Here is a 25,889-nt window from a genome sequence, read left to right as displayed (position 1 = left end):
CGCATCAGCCTGAAGGTCAGGTGTAGTGGGTAAATCTGCCCTCATCATTGTGGTCTGCAAGAAGTCGGTGAGAGCTCTCTGTACTAGTCCTCTGACGGGTATCGCTCGTCTAGGCCACAAAAGGGTCTCCCTATGTCTACGAAGCTCCACGAGGAAAAGTCCTAAGCATCTCTGGTCTCGGAAATCCATGATCCTGGAAAGTGGTCCGAATCCATCTCGGACGAGGCAATGGAACCTCCCCCTAATCTCATAGTATATTGGGCCTCTGTCTCAGCCTCTGTGTAACAAAGTTGACCTATCCTATCCTCTGGTGCAGCTACCCTCAGCCCATATCTGGCTGCCTCCACTCTACTGATGGGATGCCCACGAGGTCGAGGGCGTCGGGCTCTGCATAGCTCAATGGCTCTATCTAGTGTCACTCCTCTCGGTCGAGCTCCCGCATCAGCCTAAAGGTCGGGTGTAGTGGGTAAATTTGCCCTTGTCACTGTGGTCTAGAAGAAGTCAATGAGAGCTCTCTGTACTAGTCCTCTGACGGGTATCGCTCGTCTAGGCCGCAAAAGGGACTCCTAGTGTCTACGAAGCTCCAAGGAAAAATCCTAAGCATCTCTAGTCTCAGAAATCTATGATCCTGGAAAGTGGTCCAAATCCATCTCGGAAGAGGCAGTGGAACCTCCCCCTAATCTCATAGTATACTAGCCTCTGTCTCAGCCTCTGTGTAACAAAGTTGACATATCTTGTCCTCTGGTGCAGCTGCCCTCGGCCCATATTTGGCTGCCTCCACTCTCAACTGATGGGATGAGGTGCGAATCTATCGAATCGCACATCTCACCCCAAATGACAGATGTGTGTCCATGTAGTGCCGACATGTGATAAACCCGTCCTCTGCCAGGAGAAGAAAATGATCCCTGTAAATGGCCATCTTCATCCCAAGGGGCTGGACAAGTGGGTGCCAAGTCCTCTGAGTATCCAACCTCACAATGTCCTTCTTGGGTGGTGACCCTGTTCAGCTCTGTGCGGCTAAGAGCAAACGAGGGCGCCTCTATGCTATACAGGAACGGAGGGAGTGCCTCCATCTGCATGACCTGCATACCAAACCAAGTGCTTGTTGGGGTAAAGGCGTTATGCCCACCCTTATAGTGTGTACAAGCCCATAAGTTATAGTACATAGTACACTTAGTACTTTTAATGTACTAAGTGCACTATGTGTACTAGTGCAATATACATGTGTGATAGGGGAGTCACACACTCATGCCTCATGAGTTGACTTATCCCCACAACTCTCTCTCTCTCTCTCTCCCTTGTTTCTCTGTGTATGTTTCCCACATGACCTAACCCTAATTCTCCCATCAACTGGTATCAGAGCTTTGGTCCCTCCCTCTTCTCCTTGATGTCTCCTGCTGATTTCTGTCCTTCTGTTCTGGTCGTATTCAGCCCTGTCATGCTGGTCGCCTGCTGAATCCCTCTTGATAGGCTTTGGTCGACTAGGGGTTGACACAACAAGGAACCCAGGCGAACAGCGTGGAGCTGGTGAAGCGTGGAGTTCTATCTTGGTGGCGGGCGTTGAATCACACGCATGCGGATAAGCCAAGAAGTCGAAGCGTGGAGCGAAAAAAAAAACGCTAGGCGTCGGCTGGCGCTAGGCGAAATTGGAGCGAAGTGAGCATTGTCGAACACGTGAAGTCGTCGGCTGGCCGCTATCGCTTGACGTAGGCAAATGAATTGGGCGAAGGCGTAATTGCGCGCGAGCTCGATTTTCTGTCAAGGGCTCGATCGGGTGCCGTCACCCGCCAATGCAGCTGCCTTTCCCGCCTCGCACCGCCGACTCCCCATTGCCGTCCGCCGGAAGCGTAGCCCCCTCCTTAGGCCCTTCGCCCTTGACCTTTCTTCCCCCCGTTCAATTGGTCGCATCGTTGCTCTTTCTCGGCACCTCTGCAGTCTCCTGGTGGCATTTCCCCGAGCGTGGATCGTCATTGGCTCCTTTTACGGCTTATCAAGAAATGCTGTTTAAGGTTGGGATTTCAAAAAAAAAAAGAGAGCAGTCGCAATGGTGTATTAAGGCATTGTGCCCGATTGGAGCTGTGCACCCCAATGGAGATGATGAGAGCAACTGCATAAGCATCAGCACCAAATTCATCAACCCGCCTGCAAATCAGAGAAAAATCAGAAAATTACAAGGTATTTTGCTTCAATTTTTTTTTGGGATTTACAATTGAGCAAGTACAATCAACAATTGAGCAGATACAGGTGTCGAATTGCTCAATTTTGAGCAAAATTGGCTAAATTGGGTGACATTGGTCACAATCAGGATCAATTTGCAGGAAATTGGATGTCGAAATTTGGGGCTTTTGATGTAATTGTGCAATTAAGCACTCATACATGCTGTATGATGTGAAAAATCGCACATTTGGGCAAAATTGCAGCAAATTGCAGTGCAAATCAAGGGGCTTTTGTGCCGATTTGGTTGATTTGCATGCAGGCAATCGCATTTGATGCTGTGGATAATGTGCTGATGCCTTACAAGCACTCAATGTGCCTGTAATTCAAGGGGCTTTCATGTATTGGATGTATATGTGACCAGGGGGAAGCATCGTGAACACTCTGGATGCCTTCATGTGCGTCAATGTACCATGTATGATCAGAAATTGATCTTAAATCAAGGGGCTTTTCAAGTTTGTATGCTTGGGCTTTTCAAGTTTGTATACTTGTTGAGCTTGGCAAAGCAGCAGGCAAGACATTTATGCCTTGAATCCTCAAAAATCAGCTTGCAGTCAAGGGGCTTTTGCCCAATTTCTGTTCGGGACTGTTTTATGCAGTGTTCGGGACTGTAAAAGTCTGATTTTTACTCGTTTGGACAGCCAGGAGAGCATTTATTGCTATTGTACTTGCTGGTACAGATTTGGCACAACTTTGTGCATGTTTTGGCATGGCTGTACACTGTTTTGAGTGACCAAAAGGTTCAATTTCAGCTGCTGTACTTGCCGGTACAGGTTTGGTACATCATTGGTGAGCACTTGGTACTGCTGTACAGTACTTTGGAAGGGCAAAAGAGCACATTTAAGGTGCTGTCCAAAATCTGCAGCAACCAGATTTTGGTGTTTTCATCACATACAGTGGGAGAAAAGTTGCATTCTTGCTTCCGCAGTGGGAGATAAAGCTTGGGAGAACAACTGTGAGCACTTTGTGTGCTTTTGGTACAGTGTTTGCACATTTTTGCAGGGAGTCAGGCATTGACAGGTTGCATATTGCTATGGCAACCACAGGTGAGAGCTCTTCATTGCTTCACATCAAGAAGCTTGAAGGCTCGCATAATTATGATATTTGGCAAACCCAGTGCTACAATGTGTTGCTCCAGAAAAAGCAGCACAAGCCTATCAAAGAAAGGGGTGTGATGCCCGCTTCTCTTACTGCTGAAGAGTGGGAAGATATGGATGAGCTGGCAAGATCTACTATCATGTTGTCTGTGTCAGACTCATTACTTTTCAGCATTCGTGAAGAGAAGACAGCTTGGGGAATGTGGCAGAGATTGCAGGACTTGTATGCCCAACAAAGTGCCTCAAGCAAAGTGTATTGGTTGAAGAAACTCATAGGCCTTCAGATGAAGGAAGGGGCTTCTATGACAGTCCATCTAAATGAGTTTAATGGTATTGTCAGCCAGGTTATCAATCAAAAGTTGGCAATGGACGATGAGTTCAAAGCCACTTTTTTGTTATGCACTTTGCCAGAGAGTTGGGACACATTTAGGACAGCCACTAGCAATTCGAATGCTATGCTGTCATATGCAGATGTTGAGGGTGCTCTTCTTCAAGAAGAGATGAACAGGAAAAACAACTCTGTTGGAAAGTCCACTGCAATGAATGCACGTGGGAGATCCCAGCAAAGGGGGAAAAGCCAAGAAAGGGGAAGGAGCAAGTCTCGCTCCAAAAAGGATTTGGAATGCCATTATTGTGGCAAGAAGGGACACATTAAAAAGCAATGCTACAAATGGAAAAATGATCAAAAAGAAAAGGGAAAAGGCAAAGACAAAGAGAAAGATGAAGCCAAAGATGTAAAGCCAAAGGGCAAAAGTGGAGTCAAGATTGAAGAAATCAATGTGTCACATGCAGGTGGCAATGAGGATGAGGTCCTATTTACATCTTCACTTGATGCCCATTCACTTCTTACAGGTGGTCATGGTATGCACTCATGGATCATTGATTCAGGTGCCTCCTTTCATGTCACAGGTTGCAGAGACTTGTTTGTCAGGTATACTGCTGGCAATGAAGGAGTGGTTTATTTGGGTGATAACCATGCATGCAAGATTCTTGGCAGAGGTGATGTGAGGCTTGTGTTTTCAGATGGCTCACAGCTTATGCTCCATGATGTCAGGCATGTGCCTGAGATCAATAAAAATCTGCTTTCTACTGGACAGCTTGATGATGCTGATTATGTTACCACATTTGGTAGTGGAAAGTGGAAAATTAGTAAGGGCTCACTGGTTGTTGCCAGAGGCTCTAAGGTGGACACTCTTTACTTCATGCATGCAGGTGTTTGTCACCATGCTAATGTAAATGCAACCGAGCTGCCGGAAATCTCTATGTGGCATAGCCGGTTGGGACACATGAGTGTCAAGGGAATGGAGCAATTGTCTCGTTTGGGTTACTTGCCTTCTCTAAAGTTTTCAAGTTTTCAGTTTTGTGAGCATTGTATATATGGTAGGCAACTACAGTGCCCCCACAAGAAAGCTCTTGGACAGAAAGATGCTCAGTTAGAGCTTGTGCATACAGATGTATGTGAGATGCCTCAGCTTTCTTTGGGAGGGGCAAAATACTTTGTGTCTTTTATTGATGATGCCACACGCAAGGTGTGGGTCTATCCTCTTCGTTTGAAGAGTGATACATTCTCAGTGTTTGAGAAGTTTGTTGCTCTTGTTGAGAATCAAACTGGCAAAACACTGAAGGCTTTGCGTTCCGACAATGGGGGAGAGTATATGTCCAAACAGTTTCAGGACTTTTGTGATGCTAAAGGCATCAAGAGGGAGCTCTCTACTCCTTATGATTCTCCACAAAACGGGACAGCAGAAAGGATGAACAGGACCATACAAGAGAAGGTCCGTTCTATGTTGTCACATGCTGCATTACCTCATGGTTTTTGGGCTGAAGCTGTTATGACAGCCGTTCACCTTATAAACAGGTCACCTAACACGAGGCTTGGTGGGAAAGTGCCAGAAGAAGTATGGACAGGGAAGCCTCCGTCATACAAGCACTTGAGAGTGTTTGGTTGCGTTGCGTACGTGCACATACGTAGGGAAATGCGCACCAAACTTGATCCTAAGTCTCACAAATGCATATTCCTAGGATATGGTGACAGAGGTGAAATGGGGTATAGACTTTGGGATCCCATGAATAGAAAGATCATACGCAGCAATGATGTCATTTTTGATGAAACATGCATGTATAAGGAGCCTGCAAGGCAACAGGAGCCTGGCAGAGTCATCTTTGATGATGATGGACATCATGGACAACAACAAAGGGCTGTAAATCAGCCATTACAGCAGGAAAACCAGCCCTTAAATGGTGCTGAAAATGGTCCAAATGGACAGCCACAGATGGCAGAAGATATCCCTATGGATATACCACAGTTAGAGGAGATACCGGGCAAAATATTTCAGCCTTATGGCATGGAACAGGAGCCACCAATGGGTGATATGCAGGCTGGACAGCAACCTGCAAATGATGGTCATTGGGTACGGAGGTCCACTAGACCCTCCAGAGCCCCTGACAGGTTTGTTCCAAGGGTTGACTATTTGATGCTTACTGACTGTGGGGAGCCCTCATGTTATAAGGAGGCTTTACAAAGGGCAGACAAAGCTCTATGGGAGCGTGCCATGAAGTCAGAGATGGATTCTCTGCATAAAAATGGAACATGGAAGTTGGTGCCTTTGCCTGCAGGCAAGAAAGTTTTGCCATGCAAGTGGGTATACAGGCTTAAAGTTGCACCAGATGCAAAGCCAAGATACAAAGCCAGGTTAGTGGCTAAGGGCTTCAAGCAGGAATATGGTGTGGACTTTGATGAGATCTTCTCTCCAGTGGTCAAAATGACCACACTTAGAGCTGTGTTGGCTTTGGTTGCGCATGATGATCTGGACTTGATCCAGATGGATGTGAAGACTGCTTTTCTTCACGGTGATCTCCATGAGGAGATATATATGCAGCAGCCAGAGGGTTATGCAGTAAGTGGAAAGGAGAAGCTTGTATGCAAGCTGAAAAAGAGTCTTTATGGGCTCAAACAGGCACCAAGGGAATGGTATCACAAATTTGATACATTCATGAAATCACAGAAATTCAGGAGAAGTGACATAGATCACTGCTTGTACACCAAGAAAGCTTTGGATGGCAGTCTATTGATCCTCATCTTGTATGTTGATGATATGTTGATTGCCGGGAAATCTCGTAAAGAGATGGATGCCTTGAAGCAGAGGCTGCATCAAACCTTTGATATGAAGGATTTGGGTGATGCAAATCACATTTTGGGTATGCGGATACTTCGGGACAGAAATCAGCATGTGTTGTATTTGTCTCAGAAGGAATACATTGGCAAAGTCTTGCAGAGGTTCAATATGGACGGGGGGAAAAAGACTAGTACTCCTTTGCCTCCATATGTGAAACTCAGTGCTATGGACAGCCCCCAGTCAGATAGAGACAGGGCTGATATGGCCAAGATTCCGTATGCTTCAGCTTGTGGCAGTCTCATGTATGCCATGGTTGCTACTAGGCCGGACATTGCATTTGCAATGGGAGTGGTTTCTAGATACATGGCCAACCCTGGCAAGAAGCATTGGGAAGCAGTGAAAGGTGTCATGAGATACCTGAAGGGCACACAGGATATGTGCATATGTTTTGGCAAACAGGATGCATTAGTGCATGGCTACACGGATTCGGATTATGCCGGTCATCCGGATAACCGGAAGTCTACTACCGGTTATGTATTTACATTCACAGGAGGTGCTGTGTCATGGATATCCAGGATGCAGAAGTGCACAGCCTTATCTACTACAGAGGCCGAGTATATTGCAACCACAGAGGCTTGCAAGGAGGCATTATGGCTATCTCGGTTAGTGGTTGATTTGGGTTATACAGGGGATATTCCATTGTTGCATTGTGACAGTCAGAGTGCCATCCAGTTGGCAAAGAACCCTGTCTTTCATGCAAAGACGAAGCATGTGGATGTGAAGTATCACTTCATCAGAGAGGTGATAGAGAACAAGCAAATTCAGCTTGTTAAGATTCATACGGATGACAACCCGGCTGATCTGTTGACAAAGAGTTTGCCTCCGGAGCGGTTTGCTCATTGCAGACACTTGATGGGCATTGGATGAGGCCATTTTCAGCCTTGATATTATCATGTACATGCTGATTTTTTCTTTTCCTTTACTTAAGGGCACTTTGCCTTTAAGTGGGAGGTTGTTGGGGTAAAGGCGTTATGCCCACCCTTATAGTGTGTACAAGCCCATAAGTTATAGTACATAGTACACTTAGTACTTTTAATGTACTAAGTGCACTATGTGTACTAGTGCAATATACATGTGTGATAGGGGAGTCACACACTCATGCCTCATGAGTTGACTTATCCCCACAACTCTCTCTCTCTCTCTCTCCCTTGTTTCTCTGTGTATGTTTCCCACATGACCTAACCCTAATTCTCCCATCAGTGCTCACCTGGGCATACCAAGAAAGATAGGAAGCCTAAAGATAACTCTTATATATCTGCATGGCATCAACTAAAGAAATTGAATGCAAAAGGGAGACCCTAAGGTTGAGATCACATTATACAAAGCATAACCTTTTAAACTGAATAGTAAAACTCAAAGTTTCTTTGAATTCAAGTGCACAAATACCTATGCATATGGTGTTTTTTATTGCTATTCCAATCTCCCCGTCAGAGAGCAACTTTATGTAGAATGTAATAACTTTGTACTCGTGAGCAAGCAAACCCTATTAGAAAGTTGTTTTTTTACACAAGGTTGATGCATTTGTTAAGCCTAAAGGCTACGAGTTTTAAAAACAATGATTATTTACATAAAACAATTGCCGAATCACCTAAAAACTCACCTGGTAAAGCATGATCCAAGTCTTCTAGCTGTGATTGTAGACCTGCATTCGGTGGTAATTAAAGTTAAGTCCACAATTATTAAAAGCCTACCCTGAGACATGCAAACAGCACCAATAGCACAAAATATCAAAAAATAATCAACCAATTACTATTTTATAGTATCTCTACATAGAATCACATTGTAAATTTTTTCTTCAATTTTTGAAGTTCACATATGAAAGAGTTTTGGAATGATTGCATGTCATGTGCATGATCAATGCCATGGACAATCCTCACGTGCTGATCCAGAAGAGGCAGCCAGATGAAGACTATGAACCAGAAACTGGAGCAAGAAGGGCTGTTTGGTAGTATTGGTCTTGGAGCATAGCATGGAAGAGGCTGTCGGCTGCCAGAATGGACTGACAGCTGCATGAAGGATGACATCAGAGTTGTGACGGTGACGACTGCAGGCGCTCCAAAGGACAAGGCAGCAGTGGCGACTTATGATCGAAGAAGACCACCAATCGGACAGCGTTTAAGGCAGTTATTGCCCAGTCGGGCAGCGCTGAAGTGTTTTATGGTTGTGGAACTGGCCGACCAGCAGTCGGCCAGTTGGCCAAGCTTGGAGAGGTCCTATAAAAAGGGACCATGTGCTTATTGTCAAGGCATTCACTCCCACTTTGGGTGTGGGTCTAGACTAGGAGATTTTGGTGTGTTCCACCTTTTATGTAAGGCAGCCTATGGCTGTAGATTAGGGTACCTTTTTGTACCATATGAATATACTGAATCTCTCTCTTTCTCTACTTTCCCTTTTGTCTACGTTTTTGCATCAGCATGTTCTCAGTAGTGTTTAGGGCTGAAAGAAGACTCCCAGAGCTTCCGCGTGTTACATTGCAAAACAAAAAGCACCATAAAATTGGTATATCATCATAGTATGCCATCACTAGCACGTTACTCCACTAGGAAGGTTATTAACTTGAAGCCCATTGTAACCAACCCGGACATTTTAGGGTGTGAAAGGAGTCTAGTGGACTCCATGACGCCTATTATATTTGTAGAGTACAAGCTTTGGAAATAAGGAATTATCCAATACAAGAACTAGGTACCCGGAATCAGGTTATGGCGTGACATTAGACTTCCTATGCTTGGGCTTACGCATGGGGAGCGTGCCTGTAGGTCTCGAAGAGTTGGGAAAGGATTCGGCACAAAAACAAGCCTTTTCTAGTGGTTCACAAAACCTTATGGTGTGGGTGGACAAGTTCTAAAATGGGCATCTCAAATTTAAAAGGTTTCACACATTATAAGTTGGATACCCAATCTTTTATGTGATGTGAAACAAATTACTCACGAGGGTGGCCATTTTGGCTATTTTGCACACTATCGTGGGCAACTGTGTATGCATTTAACATAGGGTTTATGGTGGTGTGAACACACGTTTGGGGCAAGTGTATATGCATTTATTTGACAAGTGGCATTAAGAGGCGTGGACACACGTTTGGGGTAAGTTTTTGTGAAACCTCGGCAGCTCTTATTTATTCTTGGTAATTCTCTACTCCATGGTTATGGCTCTCTACCACCTCTATAGGCTACCCTAATGCTGGCTGCTCGCTCTCTCTCTCTCTCTCTCTCTCTCTCTCTCTCTCTCTCTCTCTCTCTACCTTCCAGTTCCAGTTTCATTTTCTAGGTGCCAGTAGTATCATCTTTATCTTTCATTTTCTGGTTTTTTATCTAGACATTGTATCAGATCCACCATGATGTAACTTTTTGGTCTCATAGGTCATTATGGCCTTTTGAAGATGTTAATATAACATTTCATTTCTCTCTCTCTCTCTCTCTCTCTCTCTCTCTCTCTCTCTCTCTCTCTCAGGCTGCCCATGAAGTATACCAGCTGTTGGGGACAATTTGAAGGCTTCCATCACAAAGAAACCTTGAAGCATACTCCCTGCTTGATTTGAGAACTGTTTTGAAGACTTCCAATGCAAAGAAATCTTGAAGGCAAGGGTATTTGATCATTATATTATCATTTTCAGTCATTGAGCATTTGTCTTTTTAATCTCGTGGGCTGTTGTTGGCCAGCTACATGACCTCCCTATATAAAGGGCCTCTCTCCCACTTGTTGACTCAACCTAGTGCATATCGTCTGAAGCCCATCTACTGGCTGTTGTACTACTCCATTGTAAATATCATGCTATGATAATAGAACTTGATTATTGCCTACTCTCTCCCTCTCTTTTGACTCTCTCTACTTTTGTCTATATGTTGATCACTTCCGCTTGTGCATACTTTCACACAAATGACCTGTATGTTCCTCCTCATTCTTGGAGAACACCAAGATGTCGTCAACGAACACACCCATGAAATTTCGGTGTTCACAGAAACTGCAATCCAATCATTCTATTGAATATAGCCAGGGCATTCGTGAGACATAACGGCATAACTAAATACTCATAAAGCCCGAACGGAATGCCGTCTTCTGAACATCACACCCAGTCTTCAAATCAATGCAACTAAAACATGCCGACCCATCAAGCTTATCAAAACTGTCATCTACACCGCGTGGAATTGGAAAACAATTCTTGATAGTAAGCTTGTTCAATGTCTGGTAGTCAACACACATACGAAATGACCCGTTGTTATGTACACATTATTTGTGCATAAACTAGGAGGCTAACCCATATTAGGCTTGTGAGCATGGGAGCATGGGAACAAGCTCTAGTGGAGCATGGGTTAGGACTAACCTTAAGGGTTAAGGTTAGGGTCAGGCATCCAAGGGTCACACATGGGAAATGAAGAGTCAAGAGTCACTTGAGGGCCCTCCTATATAATAGGGGCATGGGGCACACTCAAGGGATGTTCTCTTGTGTAGAGGATTGTATCTACATTCTTGCCATTTCACTATAGAGCTATGTGCTGCTGTATTGGTGGAGTTATACCTCTTGGTGGTATGGGACACTAAGGTGAAGGTATGTGGTACTCCATTGTATTCATGTGTGTAACCCTTGGGCTCGGGGGTGGTTGGGTGGTAGAGTATATGCCTGATTTATGCATTGTTATGCATGTTAATTAACTAGAGAGATCATGGGGTTTTAACAGTGGTATCAGAGCGGTCTCTAGCTAATTGTTGTTGTTTCTACTTTCTTATTCCAATTTTTTTTAGCATTTTTTTTAAAGTAAATTTGTATATTTACTAAATAAAATGTTATTTTATTGGTTTGTTTTGGTGATTTTGCTCGTGGATCGTCGGTATGGCGATTGGAACACGTGTTACTTCTTCTCAATGGACGAATCGACGTTGCGGGGAAACCGCGTGAGTTTAATGCTATTTCTTCCCTATTTTAATGGTTAAAATAAGCATTAATGGAAATTTTTACCAAGATTCACATATTTTATTGTGAATATTGTTGGTAGAATGGATTCCATAATTTTCTGAAATTTTTAGGAAATTTTTCCTAATTTTTTAGAGATTTTTTGAGCATTTTTTTGGTAAAAATGTATTTTTTAATACATTTTGCGGGTTTTCCGCGGGCATGTTTTCAATTTTCTGCCATTTTTTATTGCTGAAAAGTAATATGGGGCAGTTAATTGATGCATGAGTTCTCTATTGTGTGCGTAAATATCTTCTCTTCCTCAAAATCTGGATTTTTTAACTCCATTTCTCTCATATTTGGAAAATAGAATAATTTAATTAAGTATTAATCATAATTATTTACTAATTATGATTAATAACTAATTAATCAACTCCCTAATCTCTTTAAACAGAGAAGAGTGGAGAAGGGAAGTGAAGAGATGGAGGGATAGAGAGAAGAGAAGAGAAGGGAGAGGAGAGCTCTCCTCCTCTCCATGCACTTTCAACACACAGGCGGCCGGCGGGGGGCTGCGCAGCAGCCGGCGGGCGAAAATCGCCCCCCCCCCCCCCCTAAAATTTTTTTTTAAAAGCTTTTGATTAAAAGCTTAAAGCTTTTCAAAAAAATCTTTTTTTTTTAAAAAAAAGGGGTATATTTTTTTTTATTCATTTCCTTCATTTGGAAATGCTGGAAAAATGAAAAAAAATTCTGAAAAAATACATTATTCTTCTGAAAATTGTATGCTTTATTCTGGAATTTTTTTCATTAAACCTTTTGGCTTTCTGCATTCTCGAGAAACCTTTTGGCTTTCCGAATTTCGGAAACTTTTGGTTTTCCGAATTCCGGAAACTTTTGACCTTCCGTATTCCGGAAACTTTTGACCTTTCACATTCCGATTTTTTTTGTGTCTTTTCATTTTCCCAAAACTTTTGGCTTTCCGTATTCCGGAAAAACCATTGGAATTCTGAAATTTTTTGACCGTTCGTATTCTAATGCGTTCGGGGTTGATTAAAAATTTCAAAAAAAAATCTTTAAAATTTGTGGAAAATGAGACAAAGATTATTTTAAATTTCGGGAAAATGTGGGATTGTTGTTTGGCATGTGGTGTGTCCTTTCGGGCACCTGTGTCCATTCAAATTCCTTAAAAAATATATTTTGGCCCAGAAAATTAGAAAATCCATAAAAATTAAAAATTTTCATTGGATTTGAGAATCGTCGGGCGAAATTATAAATTTCGTGAACGATGGGATTCTCAGGAAAACTTAGGAAATTTCTAGAAATTATTTTTAGAAATCCAAGAAATTGGTATTTTTTAAATATCAATGGTATTTTGGCAAATCTTTTTGCTAAAAATTTTCTGGAAAATTATAAATTTGGAATGCCATAAGATGGGTTTTGGTGGTTTTCAAAATTAACATATTTTGAGACCCTATGAAATTAGGGAAAATTAGGAAAAAATCATGGTAATTCTTTTTTCTCGAGAATTTTTTATTTTCGAGAGGTATTTAGTGTTATAGTATGTTTTTATGTACTCACACTAAACAAATGCGGATTATTCGCATTTTATTAATACGAGCATGCCTTGTATTAATATTTTAGTCGTTTGGATTGATTCTAGACGATGTTTTCATGATTTTTTAGCCAAAGTCTAGCCACCAAATGCTAATTAAAGCATTTTTCTTATGTGCAGTTATCTCTAGTGAATTAATTTGCTAGAACTATTTGGTCAAGTGGGGTCAAGGAAAAGGTGAAGAAAAGTTTAATCAAGAATCAAAGAGAACTCATTTTACCATGGCTCATATTGACTTCTCAGTCAATGATAATGTCGATGACATGAATGATCATCCCAACCTTAGTAGGGAAGATCATAAGTTCCATGAAGAAGAAGAGGAGGCAGTAGCAAAGAGCGAGTTTTTGGAAGTGACTCAACGTCTCGAGGCTACTATAACAAAGTGCCATGAGGAGATGGAATCACTTAAGGTGCAGATTTTAACTCTGCAGAAAGCTCTTTTGGCCACCTCACCTATAGCTACCAAAGCAGTTGCTCCGTCTTTTGCACCAAAGGTGTATGGCGGAGAGAAGAAAGAGAAGACACAGGAATGTGTGGATGCCTGGCTTAACAGGTGGAATACACATTTTGCCTTTCACCCTTTTACTGATGTGCAGAAATTGCAAATGGCACAGGGTTTATTAAAGGGGAAAGCTTTGACATGGTGGAAGGATCTAAAAGAGGATTCTATTCCCACTACTTGGCTGGATTTTGAAGTTGCATTCAAAAAAGAATTTGTCCAACCAGAGGATGAATTCGAAGTTATTGCCAAGTTTGTTAAAAATAGCACAGCCAATCAATCTTTTGATAACTATGTGCAAAAGTTTAGACAGTTGGCTGCTAAAGCCAAGTCTGATGATCATACTTTATGTGGTATTTTCATCAATGGATTATCTCGTGATTATCAATACGAGGTAAAGAAGTGCAAAGTTAAAACGGCTGAAGATGCTATTCAGGCTGCTCAGGTTTTTCATAAGACAATGGTTGGCGCCAATTCATCAAAACCAGCGTCTAATGAAAAGAAACCCATGTTCACTTATTCAAACAGTGGACAAAAAAGGAAATTGGTTTTCACACCAAAACCTAAAAATGGTGACAATGCCAGCAAAAAACCAAAGTTTGTGAGTAGGGAAAAACTCACATGCTTTAAATGCAAAGAGAAAGGGCATACAAAGAAATTTTGTCCTTTGAATGAAGCTACAACAACTTCGGCTCCTGTTCAAAAGGCAGCACCGAAAAAGTTTATTCCAAGGAAATCTGTTCACATTACAGAACTTCAAGGTAAATTCTCTGAAGTTAATGTTTCACATCTTGAAGGAACCCAATGTTCAGATTGTACTTTCAATAAAGACGTTTATGGTCCAAACGAATTATTTCGTGTTTATGGATCAGTAAAAGGACATCAGGTTCATATCTTGTTTGATCCTGGTAGTACTCACAATTTTATTGACAATATTGTGGTACAGAAGATGAAGCTGGAAACCATGCAGAATGATCACATGTACAAGGTCAGGATGGCTGGAGGACAAGTCCAATTTTGGGACAAGAAGGTGTCAAATATACCATTAGACATCCAATTGTACTCAGATAGGCTTGATTTCCATGTCATGAGCTTGGGTCATATTGATATAATTTTGGGAATGGAATGGTTTCATAGCAAAAACAAGAATTTTTCTATTGATTGGGTCAAACATTTGATGTCTTTTCATCACAATGGAAGCCTTGTAACTCTTAAAGGAAACATTGTTGTACCCAAGGAAACTTTTATCAATGAGCTGGAATTAATGGAAGATATCTTTAACTATGAACTTTTCCAGTTGGTTATGGATCCAGTGTCTTCGTGTATTCATTTTGATGCAAACACTGTTTCTTTAGATGTTTGGGAAAGTAAAGTGTTAAGTTCCATTAAAAGCGAATTTCAGGATGTATTTCCTGATGAATTGCCTCATGGATTACCTCCTAAACGAGAGGTGGACCATAGAATAGAGCTAGTACCAGGGGCAGAACCTGTTAGTATTCCTCCGTATCGGCTTAGCCAATCTGAGGAGGATGAGGTAGCCAAACAACTAGCTGAATATTTGAGGATGGGTCAAATTAGACCAAGTAAGTCTCCTTGGGGTGCACCAGTTCTCTTGGTTAAGAAAAAGGATCAAGGTACCTGGAGGATGTGTATTGATTATAAACGTCTTAACAAGGTTACAATTAAAAATAGATACCCATTGCCTAGATCAGATGATCTTATTGATAGGTTGCATGGAGCTAAGTATTTTACTAAGCTTGACTTGCGAACAGGTTATCATCAGATCCGTATAGCAAAGGAAGATGTTCCTAAAACTGCTTTTAGGACAAGATATGGCCATTATGAATTTTTAGTGTTACCCTTTGGTCTCACTAATGCACCAGCAACTTTCCAACAGATGATGAATGATATATTTCGAGATCTGTTAGGAAAATGTGTGGTGGTTTTCTTAGATGATATTTTGATATACAGCAAAACTTTGGATGAGCATGAGAGTCATCTTAAAGAGGTGCTAGAAAGGCTCAGGAAGGAAAAGCTGTATTGTAAATTATCTAAGTGTGATTTCTTTCAAAAGGAATTGTTATATTTAGGTCATAAGATCTCTCGAGATGGCTTAAGTATAGACTTGGATCGGATCCAAAAGGTTTTGGAATGGCCAGTTCCGCGTACGGTCAAACAGCTAAGATCTTTCTTAGGTTTTGTGGTATTTCTTCGAAAATCTGTTAAAGATTATTCGAAGTTGACTGTACCTTTTACCAATCTTCTTAAAGGTAAAAATAAAAAGTCCAATTCTCCAATTTGTTGGAATGATAAGCTACAGGAGACTTTTGAAATTTTGAAAAATAAAGTTCGAGATGCTCCTGTGTTAGCTTTGCCAGATCCTAGCAGACCTTACATTGTTGAGACTGATGCTAGTGATTTTGCGGTAGGCGCAGCTTTGTTCCAGGATGGGAAGCCTGTGGCCTTCGAGAGTAAGAAACTCAATGATGCACAGACTAGGTACCCAGTTCAGGAGAAAGAGTTGTATGCAATCATTTATGCTTTAAAGGCATGGAGACAGTATCTTTACGGGTCTCAGTTTATGGTCTTAACAGATCATCAATCTTTACAGTATATTTGTGATCAACCGGACTTGAAGGGTAGAAAAGCAAGATGGACTGAGTTGATGCAAGATTTCGATTTTATGATTAAATACAGAAAGGGTAGCTTAAATCGCATTGCTGATGCATTGAGTCGGATCGGTGAAGTTAATGAGCTTTGCTTCACTGAGATTGCTTCTAACTTATACGATTCACTCAGGGAAAAATGCAGCACGGATATTTTCTTTGGAAAATATTGGAATTTGGCAAAATCAGGGTCCAACTCTGAAGTAGATCAAAACCTGGTGAAAGGAAAAGCCAACCAATTTTTTCTTCGGAATGGTCTTTTATTCCGAAATGATAAGGTTTGCGTGCCGGATGTGCCGGAAATTAAGTTAAGGATCCTATTTGAGTGCCATGATGCACCATCGGCAGGACATCCTGGCATACAGCGTACCTTGGCTTTAGTTAGAAGGACATTTTATTGGCCAAAAATGAAAGATTATATTCAGAGTTATGTGGTCCAATGTCATCAATGTCAAATAAACAAGGCTGAACGCCTTAAATCTGCTGGGTTATTACATCCTTTGGATATTCCGTCTAGAAAGTGGGAAAGTATTTCCATGGATTTCATTACGGGACTTCCACATACCAGCAGGGGTCACGATGCCATTTGGGTAGTCGTGGATAGATTGACAAAGATGGCTAGGTTTTTACCCACAAAAACAACAGTTAAAGCTTCGGAATTGGCGTACCAATTTGTCGAACAACTGTTTAGACTATATGGTCTACCTTCTGATATTGTGAGCGATCGGGACTCTAAGTTCACGGCTAATTTTTGGCAGGAAGTTTTCAAGAAATTGGAAACAACTTTAAGTATGAGTTCCTCTGATCATCCGCAGTCTGATGGGCAAACAGAGCGGGTAAATCAGGTTTTAGAGGATATGCTTCGTGCATATGTCTCTGGAAAACCATCAAATTGGGAAAAATATCTTCCACTGATGGAATTTGCCTATAACAGTTCTAAGCATACGGCTACAGGTTTTAGTCCGTTTATGCTTATGTATGGATATCAACCCAGAGCACCTATTGATGTTGGTCTTAAGGACATCGAGCTTGATGCATCGAGGGATTTCTTGCGTGATATGCAGGAAATGCTGATCGAAGCTCGGGATTCTATCAGAAGTGCTCAGGATAGAGCACGGTTTTATTCTGATAGAGGACGCTCATCTCGGTCTTTTGAACCAGGAGCGTTGGTTTATTTAAAAGTTCCTAAAGACTCTCAGACATTATCAACGGGAAAATGCTCGAAATTATCTCCTAGATATTGTGGTCCATTTCGAGTTATTCGTCGAATTGGCACGGTTGCGTATGAGTTAAAACTGCCTCCACATGTTAGAGTTCATCCAGTCTTTCATGTCAGTAGATTGAAAGAGAAGCTGGGAGGTGAGGATAACATAGTTACTCCTCAAGAACTCGTTGAAGTCGAAGATTTATCTTATGTTCCACATGAACCTGAAAGGGTACTTGAATTCAGGGAAAGGAAACTTCGTAGTCGACTAATCCCTGAAGTTAAAATCTTGTGGAAAGATAGGGAAATAGAGGATTCGACTTGGGAGTCGGTTGAAAATATTCAGCGCAAATTTCCTTCTTTTCATTGCAAGAGTGCAATGTTTTGAGAGAGGGGAAGTATGTTATGTACACATTATTTGTGCATAAACTAGGAGGCTAACCCATATTAGGCTTGTGAGCATGGGAGCATGGGAACAAGCTCTAGTGGAGCATGGGTTAGGACTAACCTTAAGGGTTAAGGTTAGGGTCAGGCATCCAAGGGTCACACATGGGAAATGAAGAGTCAAGAGTCACTTGAGGGCCCTCCTATATAATAGGGGCATGGGGCACACTCAAGGGATGTTCTCTTGTGTAGAGGATTGTATCTACATTCTTGCCATTTCACTATAGAGCTATGTGCTGCTGTATTGGTGGAGTTATACCTCTTGGTGGTATGGGACACTAAGGTGAAGGTATGTGGTACTCCATTGTATTCATGTGTGTAACCCTTGGGCTCGGGGGTGGTTGGGTGGTAGAGTATATGCCTGATTTATGCATTGTTATGCATGTTAATTAACTAGAGAGATCATGGGGTTTTAACACCCGTCCTCCTTTTGTACAAGGATAACTGGAGAGCAAAATGGCGAAGAGCTTGCCTGAATTAAACCCTTCTCCAAAAGCTCATTTACCTGCTTCGTAATGTCCTCTTCTTGTGCAGCACTCATGTGATAGGCGGGTCTCTTAGGTGGAGAATTGCCGGGGACCAATTCAATGCAATGATCCTCGACCCTTGAGGTGGTAGCCCCCCAAGCAAAGTGTCGGCAAAATTCCACAAGAAAACTCAGCCTCTCTTGAGTGAGGGTATCCACATGCACATCATGTCATGTGCATCCATTAATCCCGATGCTCATGGACATGCTTATCCTCATCAGCAAATATATGGACAAGATAAGAGACAGAATATGGTCCAACTTGAGGGGTCTTGGCAACCCAAACGATGCCCAAAAGTGCCCAGTGTCATGTGCACACACATGTACATACTAATCTCAGGGCTAATCCTAGAGGCAACATGATAAAGACTCACTAGAACCAGATATTTTGGAGCATTGAAGTGCAAGTTATGGCAAGGGATGGACTGGAGTGGACATAAGGACGTGTCCGCTAAGTGGAAAACATGAAGAGTTTTGGTCGGCTGCAGAGCAGAGCTGGTCGGGTACTTCATTAAAGTGTGGGGGTCCAAGCGGCAGCAATTGGCCAATTCTCTAGTCTTCCGAATGGCCTATAAAAGGCACTTGATCTCATCATTTTGGTCATTCAGGCCAGCAATGGGCTGAGTCACAGAATTAGGCCTAGATTAGGGTTTATACCTTTTCATGGAAGGCAGCCAAGGGCTGCAAGGATTTATGTAGCTTTTTGTACCATATAAAATACTGAATTTCCAGCTATCTCTCTCTCTCTCTACTCTCCCTTCTATCTGCGTTTTTGCATCAGCATGTTCTAGATGGTGTTTAGGGCTGAAAGAAGACTCTCAGAGCTTCCGCATGTAACATTGGTATCAAAGCATCAGGCTCAACAAGGCTAAACACTGATTCAGTCCCATGTGAAGGTGTATAGGTCCAAGGTGCCAGAAAGCGCACAGGTAAGAGGCCCAAGGCAAGGAACACAAGACAGGGAAGAGCTCCGAGGAGGTTGGTTGGTGGTGTTCCACAAAGCCCAAAGGGGATGGCAGTCCTGTAAGCCAGGAAAGGCTTTCGGGCACGGTTCCACGGGAGGATGATCCTCCAAGGGGTGGAGTGAGAGTGCCAAACTCATTTCTCAAGAATGAAGACCAAGACAATGTTCAGCGACAGGGCAGAAACGGAAAGGGGACTGGATGGAACAGATGCATAGATCTTCTTCAGAGTTACAGTGGATTTGGAGACGGGGCCGGGTATTCAGTGAAAAGGTTGCCAGGGTAGGAAGGATAACAGAGGGACTCCGGGAATAGAATGGGATGATGACGGTCATCCAAGAAGCAGATTGGAATCCCGTCATCAAGTTTAGCAGAGGGGGATGTCATGTGCACACACATGTACATACTAATCTCAAGGCTAATCCTGGAGGCAACATGATAAAGACTCACTAGAACCAGAAATTTTGGAGCATTGAAGTGAAGGTTATGGCAAGGGATGGACTCTAGTGGACATACGGACCTATCGGCTGAGTGGAAAACATGAAGAGTCCAAGTCGGCTGCAACACAGCAGGTCGGGTACTTCATTAAAGTGTGGGTGTCCAAGCGGCTGGCCGACCAGCAATCGGCCACTTCTCTAGTTTTCCCAATGGCCTATAAAAGGCACTTGATCTCATCGTTTTGGTCATTCAGGCCAGCAATGGGCTGAGTCACAGAATTAGGCCTAGATTAGGGTTTATACCTTTTCATGGAAGGCAGCCAAGGGCTGCAAGGATTTATGTACCTTTTTGTACCATATGAAATACTGAATTTCCAGCTCTCTCTCTCTCTCTCTCTCTCTCTCTCTCTCTCTCTCTCTCTCTCTCCCCCCCCCCTTCTGTCTGCGTTTTTGCATCAGCATGTTCTAGATGGTGTTTAGGGCTGAAAGAAGACTCTCAAAGCTTCCACATGTAACACCCAGAACATAGGCAATGGTTGGGGCACAAGTTGGACACATTATGAACACAAAATATGACTTTTTGGACAAAGTTCTGTGGGCTAAAAAAGGCAAAACCGACTCAATTACGAATTTCTATCTTTTTAAATAGGATCATTAGGCATTCATTAGAATCATCATTCAAAGATCAAGAGGATCCATTTGTCAAAGTCTGCAAGGCAACAAGGACACAGTGGAGGATCAGCAGAAGCTTCTCTTGTTCAATTGCAAGTAGAGGGCTGAAGGGATCTTTGGTAGGCATCATGAAGCTGTGAATCAACAAGATCATTGTATATATAGCATGTTTTGGCTATATATAGTAGATTAGGTCTATCTCTTTTGTGTCTTTGCTAAACATAGATTAGCGTTAATCTTCTTTGCTTAGCATTAATCATAGACACGCTTATGTAAGGCATGTCACATTCGTATCAAAGCTTAGGTCATTAATCATAGACACGCTTCTCTTGATCGCTAATTGCATAAACGATGATACCTTCAAGAAAATCTTCCAAAACTTTGATACATATGCTTGTACCAATTCATGCTCCTTTTGATCTATGCTAATCCACTTCTTTACAATCTTATTACATTAGGAGTGTAATGTACCTAGTACTAATCCTCGACATTAGTGGCCTAATCCGACAAGGTTAGGGGAGTCCTGGGATTAGGACGAGGTAGGCTAATATTGGCAGCTAAGGTTATTGTTAATAAATCCATGTGCACTGCCTATTTACGAGCAATTTTAGTTATTTTTGGCAACAATGGACACTATATAAGTGAAACATGGGTTATTGTTTTCATAACCTCACATCGATCAAAAGTTCAACCAAGACTCAAGCTATGCATGTGGCAGTCATAGGTCGGCATGCCAAAGGACTGGCATGGATCTCTAGGAATCAAACCTTAGCCCCTAGCTCGGGGGTGGTTCAAAGCATAGAACCTACTGTTGGGAGTTGTGTGTCGATTATCGTGCACTCAATACGTTGACTATCAAGAGTAAGTTCCCCATGCATCAAATAGATTACATTCTCGAGAGGCTGAATGAGACCAAGGTGTTCTCGAAACACGACTTGAAGAGTGGGTACCACCAAGTAAGGATTGTTGAGGGGGACATCCCCAAGACAGCCTTCCGTACGAAACGGACCCACTGTGAATTTGTTGTCATGCCTTTTGGCTTGACGAACGCCCCAGCCACATTCAACCGCATGGTGATGCGTGTGTTCAAGGACTTAATAGAAAAGTGTGTGTTCATTTTTCTAGACGACTGACATGCGAGGGATTGATCGTAGTAAAACAACTTTAGGCTTACCTAACTTCACTTAGAAACACTCAAGAGATAGACAATGGTCAGAATGCAATGCAATGCAGCTATATTAAATGGATGAGTTACAATGAAGATCTAGAAATAGATATATGTTGGTCCTAGATGAGTATCTATCTCGGGGAGAGAGATGAGCTGAATGTTGATGATGAATGACTATTCCCTTCTCCAATGCTGAGGTCCACCCTTGGAATGCTGGCTTTCCTCTATGTAGGAGGCAGGAGATGACTGATCCCAAAATAGTTTCCAGGCCTTGTGCTAGAGGTTTGGCCCCTACTCTCTAATTAAGAGCCTATGGGTTCAACTCCTTACAAACATCTCCCACTTCGTTAAGAGAACAGTTGCATGTGTTGAAGTGGCAGGCATGCAAGGTCACCAACCCCACGATTAGAACATCAATGATTATTGACTCCACTTCTGAAACCTTCTTTCTATGTGTGGATGGCAAATAGACTGACTCCGACTTTTGATTCTTGTCAAACCCCCAGGATCTCCTCGTAGAGCAATCCTAAAACAAGACCCAAAACCTACAAAACAAAGCCATAAACCGTGAAGGGAGTGCAGGCCTGACTCACCACCCAACCATGACAGGCCTCACCATCCAACCCTGACAACCGTGGGCAAACAACCGTGGGCAAAGCCCACAAGACTTGGTTGTCCCCACCGAGCCACGAGCTGAGCTAACTAGCTAGACGTACCGACCAATCTCTACTCCATTACCCCCCATACCGCCACGGAGCTACCCTCGCGGGCCTTGAGACTACTGCCAGCCTCAGCACTAGATCCATACTCCTGACCGCAAAGCTCTCACGTAGCCTCGTGAGACTCTGACTAACTGACAGTCTGACTGACCCAAGCCACCCTTTATAGGCTCTTGGCCGGTCACCAGGCGTCCACACATGGGCGCCCACCCATCAGTCCATCCCTAGCCCAGCTCGCCAATCTACCTGCCTAGCTCCAAGCTACCCCAAGCCTCAAAGCTAGTCTTGTGTATGTGCTGCACACGATATACTTTGTGCACATGACATACTCCCCTGACTCCCATGTGTTGGCTATTGTACCTGTGCACAGGCCCATACAGCCTTGTACAGCTACCATGTGGCTTGTACGGCCTGCTACAACCTCTATATAGCCACCTGCCCCTAGCTGTCCCCACCAGCCGAGCTAACTCGCTAGACGTACCGACCACTCTCTACTCCATGACATCCCATACTACCACGGAGCTACCCTCGTGGGCCTCGAGACTGCTGTCGGCCTCGGCTAACAGGTGCACGTCTACACTAGATCCAAGCTCCTAACCGCAGAGCTCTCGCATAGCCTCACAAGACTCTGACTAACTAACTAACCCGAGCCACCCTTTAGAGGCTCTTGGCTGGTCACCGGGCGTCCATACATGCCCTAGCCCAACTCGCCAATCTGTCTACCTAGCTTCAAGCTACCCCAAGCCTCAAAGCTAGTCTTGTGCGCGTGCCGAAGCTAGTCTTGTGTGCGTGCTGCACACAATAGATACACTCTGTGCACATGACAATTCTTGCTTCATGAACATTAAATTATATACCTTCATAAGGTCAGAAAAATCTGAACTTACGAATTGAGAGATTTGAGAAAGATATAATAGTGAACTAGGACAAAGACAAAAACAAAGCATTTGAAAGATCAAAATAAATAAACTAACAAACCTAGCTACTAAGGAGAGGTAATCAAAAGATAATATCAAACGAAGACTTTTAATTAACAAAAGCACACACACTTCTTCTTAATAAGAACTTAAACCTTTTGAGCTGAGATACTAAACAACAACAAAAAATAGCAAAATAGAGAACTGTAAAACCTCTAGACCTAAAGCACTTAAGAGGCAGAACCAAACATTAAGCTAAACTTTAAAAAAGACTTCGACTCAAAAGTGCAACCATTAACTCCAATGTCTATCCGAACATGAAGTGTAGGTTCATCAACTCTATCATGCATAGCGTGGACAATAAGCTATGACATCCCTACTGACGTCATCAGTGCCCAAGAGTAGGTGCAGGTTTATATGCCTCTTGCAAACATAGTTATGAGAAATGGCTTGGAAAGGGGTCTCCAGAGCAGAACACTCATTTCGAGGGAGTCTATTCACCTATTTCCTTTTCTGAAAGGGCACATTATAGGTCTTGTTTGCTGCAGTTTCCCCTATGCACCCCTGATTTCAGATTCACTTGGAGGTCACATAGCTTATTTCCAGGTTTATTTCTTCCTTCCCATCTCATCTCCTCTCTTTTCCTTTCCTCCCTGTCCCTTTTCCCTCACTCATCAAGGTCATAGGTCGTCAGATCTTGAATCATGGCCGAACAGCAAGCCTCTGTTCCTGTACAGGAAGATGAAGGAGATCTGTACACATCAGCTACGGCAGCAAACAATCTGCTGAAGCTGATTTGGTGCAAAAATGTGAATCTCTGGGTCGCCATCACCCAAAATTCTGATTCTGCCTGTTGCCATCATTTCTGACTCCCTGCAACCTTGATGGCCGGAAAAGGCCTGGGGTTGGCCTTTAGAGGCCAAGGCCTCCCCTCCCCCTTCCTTGCAACACCACTGTTAGGGCCGTTTGGAAAGTGCCATTTTCGTTTGTTACACTATGTCTCATAACAACTAAGATCATAGGGAACATTTGCCCTCATGATAGCCAAGTGAAAACTGGCAAATCAATGAAGTGTGTTTAATTAATTGGATGTGTGGGTGTGAAGGAAAATGTTCATCAAATAAATCCACAAGATGGCAACAAAGAGCAATCTTTGTAATAGCTATAATTTACTGATCGCCTACGTTGCTTAAGCTAAATCTGATGTATGGTTTAGCTCTAATCTGTGCGATTAACTTGATGGCTCACCTTCTTGGGTGCAGAGGATGGTTGGGGCATACTTGGAGATGATGCTGATGCACGTGTCCCGACGCGTTTCCCACGTGTGGCGGCCATCCTCTGGGCAGTCGCGATGCAGATTGAAGGTCATCACTGTCAGAGAGACGCTCATTTTGAACCGCCCCACTCTTGTTCGAGAGCTAGGGTCTCCCACCCATTCTGTCCTCTTCGATTTGGCAGCAACTAGGGTCCCGTAGCCTTGAATTGCTCATACGAGCGTTCCCCTCGCATTGCTCGACAAGAAATGAGCTTGGCCTTCTTGGTGATCACTTGAAGATGGGAAGAAAGAGAATTTGGATAGAAACAAGGGTTGTTTGTTCCGTGATGATTACCTATGAAGGTGATGGATGATGATGGCCCTTTATGGGCCATTGCTTCGTGGTGCTACCACATACACATGTGCACTAGAGTCTATGGCAATTGCCACATAATGGTCTCGCTTACACCTTGGGAGTGCATCACATACACTTACCCAATCACACCACATTGTTGCCTTTGTGCATGTGCATGCATGCATGCACAAGAGAGCTCTCGTGCTCCTCTTGCAAATAGATAGCAAGCCCCATGGGCTAAAGACCAATGATCGCACCCATGCCTCCCACGGTGGGGACGTACTCGGTTCGAATCTAACCTAGTGGCATGTCAATTTGAGTACGGATCTCTCGCAAATTTTTTTAAAGGTAGCAAGAGCCTCTTGCTAGATGGTAAGGTAGGCCCAAACAAGGGAGAACATGTGCATGTGCATGTTCTATATGGTTTTTCAACCTCCCACTAGCAAGCTCAATCTACATGAAGAAACTTTAAAATAGAATTATAAACTTGTGGCAAGCTTATCTATCCATCTTAAATTTCAAACCTCTTTTTGTAGATACTTGAACCCCCTTACTAAAAGCTAAGACCCCACAGTATCACCAAAGTTAGCAAGTATTAGTTACACTTTGAGTCATGGGCCTCTTTATGCATATTTTGAGGATTTCATAAATCTAAAACATGTGTTGCATTCCATTTGTTTAATCATATATGAACCATGTGGCTTTTTTTTATGATTATTCTGTTAATACCTCATGTATGCTCTCTCTCTCTCTCTCTCTCTCTCTCTCTCTCTCTCTCTCTCTCTCTCTCTCTCTCTCTCTCTCTCTCTCTCTCTCTCTCAAGCCAACACATGCACCAAGACAAGGTATCCATAAATAGTCATATATACTTCATCCATTTCAATAGTATACTTTCATAGGCAACTTGTATAGGTAGCCTTGGGCAATGGGTGTGCTTTTACTTATTTGATTACTTCCAATAAAGGCACACGCTTCTCGAGAAAGAATGCCAAACCCTTCCTTAAACTAACAACTAAGTGGTTTTGTGGCACCTTGTATAGATTCTTCTTTGATTGCTTCCAATAAAGGCACATGCTTCTCAAGA

General features: G+C 42.8%; 1 protein-coding gene across 2 annotated transcripts in view; it reads right to left on the bottom strand.

Annotated features, from left to right (window-relative positions):
- The window catches only part of LOC147603265 (DNAse I-like superfamily protein), a 48,792-nt gene extending 23,922 nt beyond the window's left edge, over positions 1-24,870 (bottom strand). For both annotated transcript variants that reach the window (XR_015265615.1, XM_086796567.1), the window contains exons 1-2: positions 24,444-24,870; positions 8,088-8,129 (exon numbers count right to left, since the gene is read on the bottom strand). Coding sequence is in view for 1 of the 2 variants with exons in the window: in XM_086796567.1 (XP_086652693.1) it covers positions 8,088-8,129; positions 24,444-24,585 (184 nt within the window). In the remaining variant the exon portion in view is untranslated. The remainder of the gene's footprint in view (positions 1-8,087; positions 8,130-24,443) is intronic.
- Between the last annotated feature and the right edge of the window lie 1,019 nt (positions 24,871-25,889).

Source organism: Cibotium barometz, chromosome 64, assembly GCF_041138505.1.
Source record: "Cibotium barometz isolate CiBa-2024 chromosome 64, ASM4113850v1, whole genome shotgun sequence".
Taxonomy (NCBI): domain Eukaryota; kingdom Viridiplantae; phylum Streptophyta; class Polypodiopsida; order Cyatheales; family Cibotiaceae; genus Cibotium; species Cibotium barometz.
Note: the sequence above shows the minus strand (reverse complement) of the source record. Positions and strands in the feature narration are given on the sequence as shown.